At 40.5% G+C, this 18635-nt stretch overlaps 2 protein-coding genes across 4 annotated transcripts; both read left to right on the top strand.

Moving 5' to 3' along the window:
• Positions 1–341: 341 nt before the first annotated feature.
• Positions 342–2445, top strand: aplnra (apelin receptor a). The gene has a single exon (XM_054611301.1). It carries the CDS (start codon positions 520–522, stop codon positions 1603–1605), a length of 1086 nt encoding a protein of 361 aa, XP_054467276.1. The 5' UTR covers positions 342–519; the 3' UTR covers positions 1606–2445.
• Positions 2446–12924: 10479 nt separating this feature from the next.
• Positions 12925–18608, top strand: hpdb (4-hydroxyphenylpyruvate dioxygenase b). Of its 3 annotated transcripts, none has more exons than XM_054610501.1 (15): positions 12925–13014; positions 13121–13214; positions 13377–13403; positions 13623–13685; positions 14234–14338; positions 14640–14682; positions 15180–15262; positions 15400–15489; positions 15746–15849; positions 15936–16013; positions 16644–16806; positions 16905–16976; positions 17060–17182; positions 17429–17545; positions 17687–18608. In XM_054610501.1, exons 2-15 carry the CDS (start codon positions 13212–13214, stop codon positions 17795–17797), a joined length of 1182 nt encoding a protein of 393 aa, XP_054466476.1. In that variant the 5' UTR covers positions 12925–13014; positions 13121–13211; the 3' UTR covers positions 17798–18608. The 3 variants fall into 3 exon arrangements, with proteins under 3 accessions (XP_054466476.1, XP_054466477.1, XP_054466474.1); XM_054610502.1 differs by having other exon boundaries at positions 12955–13014; positions 13167–13214; XM_054610499.1 differs by lacking the exon at positions 12925–13014 and having other exon boundaries at positions 13083–13214.
• The last annotated feature ends 27 nt before the right edge of the window (positions 18609–18635 follow it).

Below are 18635 nucleotides of genomic sequence, written 5' to 3'. Positions count from 1 at the left end.
TTGTTTATTAATTAGGCTTTTTTTTTTTTTTTTTTTTTTTTTTGCAAATTCCTAAAAGATGGTTATTCATTTCTCATAGTCCAAAAAAAACATTCTTTAGACTCTTTAGAGTGTTTTACCTGACATCTCGGTGGCTTCTCGTCCCTCAGGGGAGAGGGTTGGGCCCCGCCAGAAGAGGTGAGAGAGAGGAGGGGGGGCGCTGAGAGATGTTTTACTGGAGGAGGGGGAGAAGGGGGAGAAGGGGGAGGAGGAGGGGCTCGTCCTGGGAGGGAACCAGGGGTGTGGAGGGCCGAGTTTAAAAAGGCAGACAGCGCCAACAGTCACTCACTCTCTCACACAATCTGCATCTCTCCAACTCCCACCAGCAGTCAACTCAGCAGAACCTACAGCTCCTGTGATTCTCTGACTTTTGCTTTCTGAAGACTTGGAACTGTACAGGACTCTATCTTTTTTTTTCTGTGCTTGAGAACTAAGGATTTAAAAAAAAAAAAAAAAAAAAAAGATATTTTCCACTGCAGCATGGAGACCACCACTGGGGAATATGGTGATGGCTATGAGTATTATGATGACAATGAGACTGCCTGTGATTTCTCAGAGTGGGAGCCCTCTTACTCCCTCATCCCGGTCCTCTACATGCTCATCTTCGTCCTGGGCCTGTCAGGCAACGGCGTGGTCATCTTCACCGTCTGGAGATCCAAATCCAAACGCCGGGCTGCAGATGTCTACATAGGGAACCTGGCCATTGCTGACCTCACCTTTGTTATTACCCTGCCTCTCTGGGCCGTGTACACAGCGCTGGGCTACCACTGGCCCTTCGGCGTCGCTCTGTGCAAGATCAGCAGCTACGTTGTTCTGGTCAACATGTACGCCAGTGTGTTCTGCCTCACCTGCCTGAGCTTTGACCGCTACCTGGCCATCGTGCACTCTCTGTCCAGCAGCAGGCTGCGCTCCCGGGGCACCATGCTGGCGTCCTTAGGTGCCATCTGGTTCCTGTCCGGCCTGCTGGCTATACCCACGCTGCTCTTCCGCACCACTTTGAATGACCAAAACAGCAACCGGACCACATGTGGCATGGACTTCAGCCTGGTCACCGTGAACCAGAGGCACGATAACCTCTGGATCGCTGGGCTCAGCCTCTCCTCCTCCGCCTTGGGTTTTCTCCTACCTTTCTTGGCCATGACCATCTTCTACTGCTTCATCGGCTGCACGGTCACACGCCACTTCAACAACCTGCGCAAGGAGGACCAGAAGAAGAAGCGGCTGCTGAAGATCATCACCACGCTTGTTGTGGTGTTTGCCATCTGCTGGACTCCCTTCCACGTCCTAAAGAGCATGGACGCCCTTTCTTACCTGAACCTGGCCCCGAACTCCTGTGGCTTCCTGCGCTTCCTACTTCTGGCTCACCCCTACGCCACCTGCCTGGCCTACGTCAACAGCTGCCTCAACCCGTTCTTGTACGCCTTCTTCGACCTGCGCTTTCGTTCCCAGTGTCTGTGCCTGCTCAACCTGAAGAAGGCTATGCATGGCCAGATGAGCTCCATGTCCTCCACACTCAGCGCCCAGACTCAGAAGTCAGAGATCCAGTCTCTGGCCACCAAGGTGTAGAAGGTAAAAGGAAAGGTGGAGAGTGTGGCTGCGGGCCGGTCCCAGCTCCAACCAGCTGGAACACTTGTTAACAAAATAAGAGACTTTACGTGTCAGCTGTTCAAAGCTGGTAAGCTGAGATGATGAACTTTCACTGCTCACAGTCATGAAATCCATAATATGTTCCTCCTATTCTACAGCGAGAGAGGTGGATGCCCTGTTTGTTGTGTGGACGTGAAGCTGGAGTCAGCTGGCTGAGCTCCTTGGCTGCTTTGTTCCTCAAATTCTCAGAGAAAAAAAAGTATATTTTTTGTTGTGTCCTGCTCTGCAAAAGTCCTAATTTCTATAACGGAAAGAGGGCAAAATTATGATTTTAAGAAACACACACTGATGTTAGGAATTGTAAATCAATTTATGCAGAATTCTGTTTACACTGGATGAAACATAAAGCTGTACAGTATTTTCATACCATAGCATTGTTTTTCTTGTTCAAATCTATTGCTGTTTTGTTTTAGAAGCACTTGTTAAAAAGATATGTGAGCAGGGAAATCAAATAGAGCAGTGTCCTCTTAAAAGCTTGTTGTTTTTGAAGGTTGACTGCAGGAGGGAGGGGGGGGGCACAAGAGGAGTAAAGGTGTTGCGGCTTAATTATATAGTTTGTTGAGAGGAGACGGGGGCAGACAGGCAGATGGCAGATGACAAATGTTGGGGAACAGGAACGGGGTGGGGTGGAGGGATTTCGCAGTGTAGTCACAGCACTAAAAGAGGACAAAGAAACTCTGTAAATAAATGTTCCAATTTGATGTATATGTTTTATTTTTCGACATCACTGTAACTAACTACTGTATTAAAGATGTGTTCTATGAACCTGATTTCTTAGATTTATTGAGAGCGTCTGTGTGAGTGTTTGATTGAAGACTAACTTTATACTGTTGTTAACACTTTTGAAAATTAAATTTAAAAGTGAAGAGGAGAAACTTCTAATACTAAATGTAAATATTTGCCCAAAAGGGTATCTTTTTTAAATTAAACTCCTGTAGCCTAACATCAGTTTCATTACACCGTCCTGTTATTCCAGTGTGAAGTATCTCCAGAGGGTTGAAGCTTTGTTATGAATGCTTTGCATTTGGTTTACACCTTCAGACTAATAGATCTCTAATCTCTATTGATTCACAGCCCCTATCCAGACTGTAACCAGATTATGCAAAGTGACCGTCATCCTAAATGTGTATTCAATACTCAGTTGAGACTTCCATCAACTGTGGTACCTTAACTATTTGAAGACACAGTCCTGTGGGCCACAATCAAAGGGTTTTTAATTTTAAAGTGTTTATTACCAGCAGAAGGAGGCCCTTCCAAATATTTAGAGTAATCTGTTTTTAGTTCAAGTTAAGTCCATTTTAAAGTACTTACAATTCATGTAAAACAATGTCACAAAAAGACTCTTTCTATCCGCAGGAGGTAACGTCAACCGAACCCCACATGTTCACTGAATAATAGGGTCATTACCAATGAGTGACTCTTCTGAGGGATCCTTTGATTTGACAGTAATGAGCTCTGTTGGACATAATCACCGTTTAGAGATGGCGACGGCGGGGGGAAGTGGGGCTCTAATCCTGGCAGAAGACGGGACAGGGAACAAGTCAATATTTGTCTCAACTGACAAGTGATTGCAGTTAGAGCGGTTGTTGGGGTGCAGGGCGGGGCTGGGGGGGGGGGGGGGTGCGTCTGACTGGAGATGCTCCAACACACTGAGCAGAGGGTTCTTGCTCAGAAAAAGAGGACAAATAGAGAACATGGTGTAGAATAAAGCTCCAGCTACACAGGTTTGTCTCGCATCACTCTCTAAAGTAACAACATATGTGAAATGGCAAGAATGTGAAGCTGCATGAAGCATTTCGTTTTGAGCGGTCATATGTTACTTATTGTCCATCCTGGCAAAATGCAGCAGATTAGACAGCAGTGGAGCTTGAAGCAGATCAGAAGATGGATGTGAGGTCCTCCACCTGCTCATCACACGCAGACAGAAACAGGGTGGCTTGAACACATAGTTATTCTTCTTATAGTTGAGTCGGATGCCATTTGGACGGGTTTATAAGCGAGAGCCATTAATAAAGTGTTTTACAACATCACTATAAGGACTGTGACAAAGGCATACAGCCTTCATCTGGTTAGTCCTCTGAACATATGACAATAAGACAGTGGAATCAGGGTGGAGTCAATCATGCATGCTGGACGGGCCAGACTTGTTGTTGTTATTGAGATGAGCTGGGCTGACAGCTTGTCTGATGCTGTTAGCCAGCAAGTCCACTTTGGGATAACTCACCCAGAATACCAGCTGAGCAAAGCACTGGGGGTGCACAGGGGACATTGGCAACCCAAAAACAACAGTTGCGTAGGGTTCTGAATGCACATAAATGTTGTCTGTGTTCATGTGTGGCCTGTGTGACCTGTGTGCGTGTGTGGATGTTTGGGTGTGCGGGCTTTACAGGGTTCCCAACGTATTCTTAGAGGGAGTTCAACCATGTTAACCCACTGGCGCCTTAAAATGTTATTTCTTCCTCATTAGGAGAGTAGAGCATAAACACGCACATATTAATGTTGTTACCTCTATTCAAAAAATATAACACATTGTATTAGTAATTTAATCACATAAATGAGGTGCATTCACTATTGAAGTCTTCTTGAATGAAAATAAACTATTCAATTTTCGAGCTATGGGTATGTTTTACTGTCTTTTATTTGATGGACTGCCTTTCACATCTAAAGATCAACTGATGATTTGATTCCTTTCATCTTACTGTTAAGGATAAGACTAGTGATATTCAAAATAATTTGGCAATGTCAACAGTTAAAACCATGAAAAGACAAAAACTAACCAATGTCTGTCTTTCAATATTTTCCAATTTCCCTACCCGTATGTGGCTGTCAGTCCTGAAGGTGTACTTCTGTAGGAACTGGTCTGAGATTTGTAGTTGTAGTATTGAAATTGACTTTATAATTTAAGAGTAAACATTTGGGCACTGTAAATATTAGCAAATGCTACTCAAAAGGGAGCACTATTTTCATCTGCATTTTAATACGCATTTGGTATTTTAGTCTAGTAAATATTTACAGCAGCAGAAAAGTGGATGTGGCTTTGACTAAAAATAAACTACAGTGCCAATGTTCATGTCTCCAGGTGCAACAGTGTGGTTCAACAGTAGCACAGAGGAATCAGGATTTTGCTACATAGACAATACTTGTAGGCAGGATCTATTCATTTACAGTTTTGGTATTGTTGATAATAAATAGAATATATTTAATCAGCCGACTAATGTCACTGGTAACGCCATCACTCTGCATCTCCAGCCTGAGTAATACACATTAAAGCAGCAGACACAGGTGCCTGCTCCGAGTGCTGTCGTCAGTGTGAGCTGCCACACCCAAATGGGACATCTGAACCAAAACACAACTGCTCACCTCTCCTCAGATCTCCCTGCTGTTCAATCCCACCCAAGCAGCAACAAATGTGTGTTTGCGTGTGTGTGTGTGTGTGCCTGTTCATATGCACATGTAAACAGAGATCTGACACATTCCATGGCCTGTCAACGCTTACCCTACTTTCTCTGTAGCATTCGTCCACCTGTTGCCAGACCATAAGACACACACACACACACACACACACACACACACACACACACACACACACACACACACACACACACACACACACACACACACACACACACACACACACACACACACACACACACACACACACACACACACTCACACACACGTTAGGGAAAGTATCTCTCCATTCAATCCATACAATAGTTGGTTTAACTCAGAGCAGAGAGTGAGGTAGGAGATGGAGGGGAGATAGGGGATTAGAGCATCACTTATTTTCTGCCCAAAATCTTTGTGTTAAATATCAAAAGGACCTTTGGGTGTCCCTTTCCCTGCCTGCCTGCATGTCTTACCTGTGAATCTGGAGCACAAAAAGTCAGGAAATAGGACTTGGAGGTGGTGGCGGTGGTGAGGGTGTTGAAGTGTGGGCCACATTTGTTCCTATTTGTGCGTGTGTCTGTGTGTGTGTGGTTGCATTGGTGTAGTGTATATGTTCTCATTTTCCTCCTCCCTCCTTTTCCAGGAATAATCAGTTATTCCTTTGAAGGTCACGGAAACAAATTTTCTCAATCAGCTTTTGTTTTTAAGCAACGGCGGTTGCCATGAACACAAAATGTTCTGCAAAGATTTTATCTGCTTTTGTTAGTTCTCTTAAAATACCCATATTATTATTTGCAGGTTGTCAGGATAAATAAAGAGCATCATTCAGACACCTTTTAAATGCCAATTCTCCTAACAAATCCAGTTTTTCTCTGTAGGAAAATGAAGATAAGTGAACAGGTAGGATTTTGTATGAGGAACCGTCTTTTAAGCTCTGGATTGACAGCTTTGTGATGCAAAACTGTCCAGAGGATTAAGGCTCACACTGTACTGTTAATAACATAACGTGTCTGAGACGGTGGTGGTCTGAGTGTGAGTCCAGCACCAGTCTAGACAGCAGAGCCTCTGATCCACCAAAAACAAATCAGTCCAACCTGAAACCTAGAAAGTAGCAGTTTCCGTCTACCAAAGCCGACCCTCCCTTCACCTCCCACTAATGCCATGTTTCACCGTTTGTTCACAGTGTACACAACTTGTACATGCAGTTTTTATTATTTAAGTCTTTCCTGTCCCTCACTGACGTTGCCCTTCCCCTCCCAAATCTTTTCAATAAAAACGTTTTCCTTATCTGTCATAACTATAAAACAAGCGTACATGTTGCAGAGCTGTCTGGATTATAAATATGCATTATCCAAAGATGATGGTGGGGCTTTAAGAATTGTGAAAATAAACTGTAAAACTATAGCCATAACAAAAACATTTATTATATACAGTTATTTAAATTAGAGCTGAATTGAAAAGTCGATTATTATGTTTTTTCTTATCCTAATTGTCCTTGGGTTTTGGACTGTTTGACAGACAAAATACTTCACTTTATGGAGCAAGATGATCTGAATATGAATTTATGTATATAAGAAGTAGGGAATGTGTGCAGAATGAAGTGTATTAAAAGTGTTATGTCTTACAAAGTAAAAGCTCATCTTTTACTGCATTCACAGCAACATTTCTGCTCATATACCTTTCCCTTTGATTGAACCTGTGCTGATAGTGATCACTGGCATTCCACAGCATTTGGAAACAGAGCCAAATCACCATAAATCTTATCAATAAGGGGTATTATATGTGCCCCACAAAAGTGGCCCATTTGAGCATCCAATACCTCGACACTGCAGCCTCCCTCCTTGGCTTCTCACCCATATCATGGCTGTAAATTGCTACCACGTCTGCTCAAGAACCATTGAAATCAGCTTGTCACAGTAATCTGTCTGGTTTAACCTGGAAGTGGCCTCTCACTGTAATTGTCCAGACCTTGAGAACAACGGCCTAGGAAAACACAGCATTTACATGAGATCAGTGTTTTCATGGTAATGTTGTTATCTTTTGGCACGTTTCGAGAGGTGATTAGGAAATCGGGGCTTTCAAAAGCAATCTCCCCAAAGTCGCCTCCCTGTCATTGTTATTCACTTTTGTTCAGGGTCATGTCTACTCCAGCCGTTACGGCACTAACCGGATCTGAATGGGGGGCTGAGAGGGTTTCAGTCAGCTGAGAAAATATATGAGGATATACAGTACACTGTAAGAACTGGGGTTATACTTATAATATGTAGCACTATCTATCTATCTATCTATCTATCTATCTATCTATCTATCTATCTATCTATCTATCTATGAAAGCCATGAACCAGCTGCATGGTGCATAGTAATGAGCCCTGCTGCTGGTGAATATCGTTAGGCGAGAGATGCTGCTTCCGAGGACAGCGCGGCTTGGCCAGACCTGAATGTGTTGGGCTCTCGTCCCCTCCGGATATGGTCGCTCAGGGCCCATCAGGCCTTACACACAAAGAGCCTCTTCACGTCGTTCTCTATCCCGTCCATTGAGAAGGGCCTGCCTCGAGCCACACGGCTCCTGTGCCTGCTTCAGGGCTAAATGCATCTCCTGTCACTGACTGGTCCCAGTGCCAGTTCAGCTGCTGGAAGCACTCAGGTGCTCAGGTCTCCATGAGTAAATATTAGACGTTAATGTTTCGAATCACCTTTCTTGCACAAGTAACACCTTCATAAACAGGGAGCGAGTACTGTACTTGCTTATTTTAACCCTTTTTGTCCCTCATCAGAAGGAAAGCAATTGGCCGATAAAAACATTTAATCTGTCCTTATTTGGTGAGCTTCATGCTTGTCGGGGTTAATTCCTTCATTACCAGGAGCCGCATAGAATCAATATCATTAAAAAAAATTATTCAAATAATTTAAATAAGGCAATTTGCTATTTTTTTTAATTTTAAATCAGTCAAATCAAAGTCAAAATAGAGTCAACCCTTTGCATGATGCCCCCCTTCATCTCTTCAGCGTAGTTACTCGTCTTCTTTCCAGGGAGCTTAACAGAACAGCAGCTGTCCTCTGCTGTTTGGCCACTGGGGAGCAGCAGCAGACTGCAGAACTTAATAAGGGAAGAGGTTACCTCACCTTTCAGCTGATCTCTTACTTTAAATTGGATCGGGTACTCTTCACTGTCTTATCACAGTTTTTTTTATTGTACTGCTTGCTCAATGACACAAGCCTTTCCAATCACTATTCAGGGTTAAATACATATTTCTATTTTTTTTATTAGTGCTCCACAAGACAACCCATTAATTAAAAATAGTTTCATGTTGATCCCCTGCAGCTACAACAGTGTGTATGTTATAAAACTGCTTCATCACTCTCTGCAAGGATGGAGAGATTAACCTAGATAGGAGTCTTGACAACCCAAATAAATGATCTGCTGCCATCTGTTGGTCAGATTATACAATTACCAAAAATACAGTGTACATTTAATTCTTTTTAATTTAATAAAAGATTATCAAGGTTTTGTTGCACACTTGGTTGCTCCTCAGATATATTGCAATGAGATTATTGTTACACTCATGGGACCAACGTTAATTTTGAGTTTTAAGTAAGTTCGTCGCATTAAAGCAATATATTCAATTCAATATTTTTTTTACAGAGACTGGGTTTTAAATTAAGATACTGGCATTGTTGAGGTTACGGGAATACAAACTGAAGCACAAAAATGCATTGACTGTATTGAAGCGAAAGGGAATCTCTTTTCAAACTCTCACAATATGCTTTATTATTATTTTTTACCATTATAATTGCTATTTCAAAACATGTTTTTCTATTTCTACATAACGTTAGTAATATGAGGCTGTTACTACTAACAACCGTCGTTATAAAAACTTCTCTGGAAAATCACAAACTGGACAGCAGTGAAGCAGGTACATTAATGGTCAACAACAAGCAATAACAGGGGTTCCATTCAAAAATGTTACAATTTTGACCTGAATGCTTTGTTTGTTATCAGGACAGTTGCATAAACGATTATTATTCTCTTTTTGTCTCCCAAGTTGAGTCAGTTTCCTTTTTTAGCTTTTGGCCGGACAACCTTTTTGTTCTGATGTAGTGGTGGGCAAGCTGGGTGCAGCGGCTTGAGCCTCTGGGACGGTTTGTTGACTGGTAGGGAGAACCCTGGATCCCTCAGTAGGAGTTGAGAGCTTGCACCCTTCGAGGAGCTCAGTGTCTCTGATTTGGCGCGTGGGCCAATGATGACCGGGGCACATGTTTTATGGAAGACGGTGGTCATGGTCCGAGTCAGGACTCTTCCTCGTCTGGATGCCAGAGAAGGAGCTGCTGAAGTCTTCTGTATCTTGTTTGGACCTTTGCTCTCTTGCTGCTCTTTGCGTTGTTGTAGACTGTGGGATTGCATCTTACACTCCAAGTCTTTCAGAGACTGGTCAGTGTAGGCCTGCATTTCCTTGCGCACCTGAGAAATCTTCACTTCAAATTCATCCTTTAAGGCTTCTTTACTTGCCTCAAGCTTTTTTTCAATAAATGCATACAGCTCCTCTTCCTTTAGATCCATCCCATCTTTGCTTTCATCAGTCAGCATCTCTGCTGGTTTCTTCTCCTCGCCGCTGACATCCTTGCCCTCAGGTTCTCCATTCACTTGTGTGATCTCTGTTTCTCTGTCCAGGACTCTTTGCACCAGCTCCAATATGCCGCTCTTTGGCACCCTCACACCCACTTGTGATCTGATCTGGTTACGTACCTGTTGGAAAACAGACTGCACCTTTGCTTGTGTCTCCTTTTCTGCAGCAACGCTGTCTTCCAAACCTTCATCTTGCAGACCGACAGAGGACATCTGCACTTCTATTGGAGCAGCAACGCCCTGCTGTTGCTCCTGATGTTCACCATTCACTAGTATTTGTGGATTTATTTTTGATGATAATTTGCTCATTTTTATTTCTTGTCTTAGCAGCCGTTCTGCTCCCTTTGACTGAGCAACAACAATTATGTGGGTAGTGCTGGCGTGGGAAGGACCTGATTCACTGAGGTGTTTGTCTTTAGAGAGACTAAATACCAGGGGATTTAGGCCTACAGTCGAGCATAATGAAGCATTATGTATGAGGCAACATGTAACAACAGCAATGCAAGTTTAACCAGCTCAAATATCAAATCTATCAAAAGTTTTAAATAAGATGAGACAATTAAAGTCCTGGAAGAACTTCTTCTGCTCTGGTAAAGAAGTATTTAAATGTAAGTAAATAACAATACTGACAACTCTCTTCAGTGGCACTTAAATAACAACAATCAACTGCTCCCATATCACATTATCAATTTAAATAGATGTATATATGTAAAGTAGCTGATATCATTGTGTCCCTCTGTCTGTATGTGTGTAGTTGCATCCCATGAGAGTGAACCTTCTCGTAACAGCATGAAAAACAAAGGTCTTTAGGGAAAGTCGCAGTGGGAGCACTGAGGGGTGGGCTCAAAATTCTCATTAGTGAGCTGTTCCTGGAATGTGGACACACAACCAACATATATGTATTAATCTAGTAAAGCTGCTCAACATGTTCTCTATGGAGGTACTGACTAAATATGTATCAATATTAGGCTACTAGCCACATTTTAAAACTCAGGTTTTTTTTACAAGTCTCAAAGACTAAATATTTCTTTAGCTAGATGTAAATACCTAAATACTCCATCCACTTTGTGAAAGCGGTTTGTGTTTGGAGTTATTGTCTTTTCCACACAGCTCAATGGTAAAATCTTAAAGCTGACTTACACATTGTCACAACGTTTGCAGGGACTACTTTGTAACTAAGTGAAACAACATTTTAGTAAACTCTGATAAGGACACATTTAATGATGGAATACAGGAGTCTGTATGCAAAGCTGTCTCAGTGGCAAGCTTTAAGAGGTATTATTAAGATTATTTATTATTATTATTATGTATTATTATATAAGACACATCATCACAAGTACCTAAAACTACAACTAAACAACAAAGACAAAATATTCACAGACACACTAATCTATATCAACAAAGTATAAAACATCTGATACTCTAACATGATATTATTTCATACTTCTGCAGCACCATAAAGATTTATTAGCAAATCAATCTCCTGCCCACACCACTAGGGGATGCACTTGACCCATCATACCAGCTTACTTCTTCATATTCAACTGGAGACAAGGGTTATAAAAATCACTGAAAATCTTCTAGTTTACACTTTTATCAGTGAGGTGAAAGTACTACCTACTACACCACCGTGCAGCCCTCCAGGCATTCCTCTTGAGGATTAACAACACTAATATTCTTAATATCATGATCATCTTCCATTCAGTCCCTGTTACTTTTGCCTGTTCTATCTTTGAGAACACGTAACTGTGGAGGATAGATGGCTCCACCCCTCAAATCCCAAAGAACCATCTCAACATATTGCACCACACTTCCTACCACATCTGAATGGTTTTTGGTCTGCTCCATGTAACACTACACTTCAACAATTAAAGCCAGAAAGTCAAGCCACACAAAAAAACACTGGTTTCTCTGGAGAGCCACTTTAACAGCATCAGCATAAGAAATCCCTTTATTTATCTTCTATTACTGCTGAATCCGCATGGCCTGCTTATATTGCTCACTCTCTAGGGTTAATAAGAAAAAGGTCCTTTGCCAGACAATGTCTAAATCAGTGTGTGTGTGTGTGTGTGTGTGTGTGTGTGTGTGTGTGTGTGTGTGTGTGTGTGTGTGTGTGTGTGTGTGTGTGTGTGTGTGTGTGTGTGTGTGTGTGTGTGTGTTTGTGTGTTTGTCAAGCTGCACTCACAAGCTCATCACAATCACCTGTGTCTATCTGGCAGCAATCAGAGGTTGCTGTGGTGATGGTAACTGCTAAGTAACTACTTGGTTAGACAGGTTATTGAGTTATTGAAATATAAAGCAGAGGCGCACCTCTCATACCCCTGCTTCCCAGACAAAAAAATATGACTTAATGACTTAAATATTTTTACGTGAGGGTTTAGGACCCTTTGATGAACACAGTGTTGAGATAGAGAGAAAAAATGTCCCGCTTGAATCGTGGTTGGTGCTGCAGTGGTGCCTTAAAGAGCAGCTCAGTAAAACCAGTCTGCTCTACACACTAAGGACGACCATATCACACATATGGAGAAGGTTTTATTTAGTATCTAGTTATGGTTTTATCATAGAAATGTAACTTATAGATAAAACTGTAGTAATAATACAACTCAGCTATATGTTACTGTATATGGCAGGCTGTAATACTGCAGTTAGAAGTTGTAGTTTAAGCTGTAGTATCAAATAAATGCACTTCCTGTACAAAAATATGGTCTAGTTTCTTTTTATTATAATGTCATGCAACATATCTTATTATATTATCTTCATATTATTGTTTGTTCTCATATGTCATAATGCATATAATATAATAAATAAATATAGTCTGATTCCGTACATTTCTCAGATATTGCACTGTTGCCTTTAAGACAATTATTTTGTGCAACAATGTGCACAACTTAAACCGGTCAGTTGCACTTGTGGAACAGCTGAAAACCATTAATTTAACCTTTAATATCCCGAGTTCAATCACTTTAATGAATTTTAGTATAACTAGTATACAATAGCTTTGCCTACTTTTCTGTAACTCTTTAACTGCAATAATCACAATGATTGGAATAATGTATATGGAGGAGAATCGGTGCAAGGGGGGCATTTTGAAGTGTTCACTCAGCCGGCCAATGAGAGTCCTGCATGAGTGAACCTCCTCTCACCACTAAACACTAACATATGGCTGCATTCTAGGGGGGGAAACGACTCTAATTCGGAATCTATGTGAAAAGTTGTTTTGTATGTAGGATGAGTTATGAAGGGAAGATATTCAATTTGCAAATCCAGATGCGTGTCAGTGATTTACGTCATAATGAGGTCTAATCAGACCTGTGGTATGTCAACATTTGTTCTCTAGTAATCATTGTTTAACAGCAAAGGTGCAACATGAGTACTATCTCTCCTCCTCCTTCCTCTCCTCAAATATCTCCTCCTCAACAGTGGGTGTGGATTCAAAGGAATTCTACTTTGTTTTAAATTCCCTAAGATCCCTTGCAGATTTCATTCTGACAATCAGGTTACCAGAAGCAAAATGGTGAGTTAATAATTTCAGATTACTTCTTCAATCTTATTATTATTACCTGTGATCAAGAGACCTTGTGTTTGCACAATAACAACATCTGTCAATGTACTTCAGAATGGCTGTGGTTTTTCTTTTGTAATATAATAGCATTATGATGTGCTTTTTTGATTACAGACAACCTACACAGATAAAGGCGAAAAGGTAAGCTAACTTATCATATGCTTTTTTATTCTGAACTGAGGCTATTAAGTAATATTATCAATGTTATCAATGTTATTCGTTTTGCTATAGGTTGTCCTTCCTTTTCAATATGCATTTTTACTTCAACCTTCTATTTTATTTTCTACTACGTGTTCCCTTAGGGGTTTTGAACATTTTAACTACATATGACAAAAGCTTAATACTTCTTCTTGTTCTTAGCATGAGCAGGGGAAGTTCCTCTGCTTTGACCACATAACATTCTGGGTTGGAAATGCAAAACAGGTAAGTTAACTCAAACTGCTCGCTGTCCAGTTTTTTGGACACATGTTTTTTTTCTGACAAACATTCACACAGATGGAGGAGTAGACTATACCCAAAGGTAATTGTTTTTCCTGAGGGGTGGAGGGGATGAAGCATGTAAAACCCTAGATCCCATAAAGGTGTCTCAATTTGAGTGCAAACAGCAAAAACAAGCTCTCCAAAATTGTTTCAGGGAAGGTGATTAACAAGTCACGGTGCTTTATACAGATTGGCAAAACAAATATTTGCATATACCTCAATGCAAATACAATGACTGCATCAGGGAACGTTTGTTATTTTATAAGATGTGCTCTTTTTATGTATAGAAGTTATTTGCTTCGTGGCGTTTTGCATCATTGTATACTGAAAATTGGTAAACTGGGTGAAGCCTCTCTAGCCACTTGGAGATGTCGCTATCGGAAAGTCTAAGGCCAATCTATTGAAATCATGCCCAATTTTTGTTAATGTAACATTTAATAAGAAAAATTCCCATGATATTCTGTTTAATATGAATCAATTGTCTTCGACAGGCTGCATCATATTACTGCAACAAGCTGGGATTTGAGCCTCTGGCTTACCAGGGTTTGGAGACAGGCAGTCGTGACGTGGTGTCCCATGCAGTCAAACAAGGAAAGGTAAAGAATCGTCAGCGCCTGAAAGAACAGCAAACACAAGAGACAATCAGCAAGATCTCTTTTAGTGCAACAAAACAAAAAATGACAAACACTGTTCTGTGCAGGTGTTTGACGTTTAGCGAGTATATGTAATAAAAAAAATTGAATTACACAACAAGAAATGTTATAGTTTTCTTGAGTAATTTGGATTGTTACACTAGCTTTCAATAAATAGCTGTACTAGACTCAAATGGTGACTTTGTGCAGACTAGATCAAATGATAGAGAAGGAGGGGTTAATGTTTTCACTTTGTATTTCACAGATCATTTATGTGTTCTCATCTGCCCTCAATCCTGGAAACAAAGGTACATAGCCTTTCATAGCCGAAGAAGTTATTTGTGTATACTATGACTTTTTAATTTGAAATGGATGTTTTCATCAACAATTTATCTGGCATTCAGAAAGAGAAATATGTTTTAAGTAACAATTCCAAGAATATAACACACATTTGTTTGAGAGGGCAAAAAGAGAAGTTGCCACAATAGAGATCACACATATTTTGGCAAACCTAACTTTAGATTTTGATTTATTGTACTTATTATGAAATGGTTTCATCAGTCACTGTTTTATTTGTCCATTCAAAACAAAGGTTTTTGTCTCAAATTCATTTTGATACCTTGCATTTGTCAAATTAACTACAAACAATCCTTTTGAGTGTTGGTAACCAGTCATCCCTATGAATTTGGCATTAAACATACACAAAAATACACTTAAATCAAAATTTTTGAGACTTGAAGAGTTGAAAATGCATAATAATATTAACAAAATGGATGACTGTGTTGTTAAAATATTTCTTTCTCAGAGATGGGCGATCATTTAGTCAAACATGGGGATGGAGTGAAGGATGTTGCTTTTACAGTGCAGGACTGTGACTTCCTTGTGCAGGTAACACTGCAGGTTTTCATTTAAGTGCATTCTTAGCTATTTTCTAAAACACTATTCACTTTTGATGTTACAATATACTGCTGTGAATGAATGCTATTAAATTCATATTTTCACTTCCCAAATATCCTTGTTCACAGAAAGCCAGAGAGCGAGGTGCAGTTATTGTGAAGGAGCCCTGCACCCTGGAGGACAAGTACGGTAAAGTCAGGCTGGCCGTGCTTCAAACGGTAAGACAAGTCTCCAAGTATAAATCCTATGAACTTACATTGAACATTTACTCTACTGCATTTACTCTACATTTACTACTACTACTGAATACCTATGTTGAATACACTTCCTGTAAGTCGCTTTGGATAAAAGCGTCTGCTAAATGACTGTAATGTAATGTAATGTACTCACTATTTAGATTTAGTACATTATGTAATAAGATGAAATGTCCTAAAAAATATGCCAGAATTGTAGACTTGTTTATGTTTGCTGCAGTATGGTGAAACCACACACACGTTTGTGGAGAGGTCCGGCTACAGTGGGTTGTTTCTGCCAGGCTTTCAGAGCCCTCTCTTCAAGGACCCTTTACTAGCCAAACTGTGAGTGTACATCATTTATTATAATGTTTATAAGACAATGGAATCAGAATGACAATTAATGTTTGTGTGCTTTTGCTTCCATGCAGACCAAGTGGAAAACTGAACTTCATTGATCATGTTGTGGGAAACCAACCGTATGATGAGATGGTCCAAGTGGTGGATTGGTAAAGGACTATCAATTAATCAACTACTTATTTTAAGCGAGTTTAGAAACATTCAGTGTGTCACATGTGATAACAACATACTTGCTCTTCAAAGGGGTGGGTGAGAAGAGGAGTCAAAGGGTGTCTGGCTCTTGCATAACTCTGCTGGACACATGTCAGTGGTCAGCATGACTTTGCTTTTCTGAAACGGCTCTGCAGTAGTTTTCCACATCTGGATCTTGTTTTAACCCCAACATTTAGGCACGAAAAGGCGGGGAAAGGCAGTTCTCTATATGAGAACGCTCATTGGTTCATCCTGGAAAGAGGGGTGTGGCTTAAGCTGGAGATTTTTAGATGGGAAGAGCCTCATTGAACTGGCTCATAACTAACAAAAACACTCTTTGAAGTTTAGCAGGCTGCAATTCTCCACTTTAGATCATGAGATGATAATAGCAGCAGTTATGGGCATGTAAACAATTCAAATACAACTTGTGTTGACTATGCACCAGTAAAAAACACAAACACTAAACATTTAAAATGATTCAACATAAGGTATGTTAACACTACAAGAGGCACTTTAAGTGTGTTGGACCTACAATATGAGGCTTGAACTTGCGTCACTGTGGCTCTTGATCTCTGGTTTGGTAACAGGTATCAAAGAAACCTTCTCTTTCACCGCTTCTGGTCGGTTGATGACAAGCAGCTTCAGACAGAGTTTAGTGCCCTGCGCTCCATCGTTGTGGCAAACTACGAGGAGACTGTGAAGATGCCCATCAACGAGCCTGCCATGGGGAAGAGGAAGTCTCAAATCCAGGTAATGTTATTTACACTTTTATATGTGGACTAGAAACTATTTACTTGCACAATAATGGTTAAATAGCAGGTTTCCTTTACCTACATTTTCACTCACAGGAATATGTAGAGTACTACGGAGGTCCAGGAGTGCAGCATATAGCCATGAACACATCAGATATCATCACCGCGGTAAGTCTACAAGACACTTTGGCTTTGTGGATTCATTCCTAAACACAGTGACAATAAATCCCTGATGAATCCCTTATTTGTAGATCCGTAACCTTAAAGAGCGTGGGATGGAGTTCATGTGTGTGCCAGACACCTACTACCACCGACTCAGGGAAAACTTGAAAGGCTCAAAGGTCAAGGTCTCTGAGGACCTGGATGTTCTGCAGGTCAGAACTTAGATCATATTTCAACATATTTGGAGGATCGATGCACCTATGAACCTCATGTTACGTCAAAGCATTGATTATATTGCAGTGTTACTTTTGTTAAGGGACTGGTATTTTTAGTCTAGAGTCTAAGAACATATTTTGCATTAACTGCTGTAATGTGCCATCAAAATAAAAGAAAAATTAAGAGAGAAATGCATTACAACTGAAAAATTAAAGTTATGTTGTGATCTTACTCATGTCCAGGAACTGAAGATCTTGGTGGACTTCGACGACAACGGCTATTTACTTCAGATCTTCACTAAGCCAATTCAGGATCGCCCCACTGTGTTCTTGGAAGTCATTCAAAGACATAACCACCAGGTGAGGGCGCCACTGGATAGATGACTTTTACAAGGGCTATAGGAAATATGAATCACATTATTCTATTTCTCAATATAACAACATCGGAACAGGGCTCACTTTGCTGCCAAAACGCAACTTAAACACATTATTTATCCACAGGGCTTTGGTGCAGGAAACTTCAAGTCTCTCTTTGAGGCCATCGAAGCAGAACAGCACGCTAGGGGAAACCTGACGATCCTGACACCAAATGGAGTTTCAAAGAACATGTGATGCCTGTGTTGCAATTGCTTTACAACTACGGAAAGTCTGTCAAATAACTATGAAAAGACCCTTTCTGTTGAAGGTCTTCTTAACGTTTCAAGAGTATTATACTAATAATGTGCCACATCAATGCTCTGATATTGTGACATACACAATAATAATGTGCAAAGGGTGTTGTTTTTTTGTGACTTGCATGTTTTATTACAATGTAACATATATGTTATGTGTACAAAAAGTTCTTCATTATAATTTCTCCTGATGTTCATGAAATATCACCTTATGAGTTGTTTGTAGCAGTTAGCAGGAAGAGTTAATCACAACTTAATCATAATGCAACACTTTCTTTTTATAAAATGTCAGCAAAAAAACATATAATATTGATACAAGCTTGACTCAAGCAAAACACCATTTAAGCTCTCGTAATTGAAAACATTTAACTATACACTTTTGTTATCATTTGGACAATAAGGTCAACAGACCTTTCATTGCAACAGAGGCTTTTTGCATGATGTTTGGAGAGCCCATTTTTCCTTCCATGTGGGAAGAGACAACAATTGCAATGTGTGAAACTGTGTATATAAACTGAAATGTAAAACAAAATGTAGAGTTTTGTAATGTTTTACCAGAAAATAAGGATTTTTTTTTTTACAGTGGTTCCCAGTACTTGCAGGTGGCACACTATAATTTCATGCTGGACCTCCATTGATAATCCTTTGCTGTCTTGCATGCTGTTAAGGACAGTTTATTAAATCATTATTCACTGAGCAGTACTAGCTCGTCTGTAGTGCTTTCATGAGCTCCTGTATGGCCTCCAGGCTGTACAGTTTTGAATAGTATTAAAATGGCT

This window comes from Anoplopoma fimbria, chromosome 13, assembly GCF_027596085.1.
Source record: "Anoplopoma fimbria isolate UVic2021 breed Golden Eagle Sablefish chromosome 13, Afim_UVic_2022, whole genome shotgun sequence".
Classification (NCBI taxonomy): Eukaryota; Metazoa; Chordata; class Actinopteri; order Perciformes; family Anoplopomatidae; genus Anoplopoma; species Anoplopoma fimbria.
The sequence above is the reverse complement of the archived record's forward strand: the minus strand, read 5'-3'. Positions and strand labels throughout refer to the sequence as shown.

Excerpts from the sequence above, each read along its gene's own strand:
- hpdb (XM_054610501.1), top strand. Across the intron at positions 16,014-16,643 it reads ATGGTCCAAGTGGTGGATTG|GTATCAAAGAAACCTTCTCT; the intron begins GTAAAGGACTAT and ends GTTTGGTAACAG. Across the intron at positions 17,546-17,686 it reads TTCAAAGACATAACCACCAG|GGCTTTGGTGCAGGAAACTT; the intron begins GTGAGGGCGCCA and ends ATTTATCCACAG.
- aplnra (XM_054611301.1), top strand. The coding sequence starts at position 520 with ATGGAGACCACCACTGGGGAATATGGTGATGGCTATGAGTATTATGAT.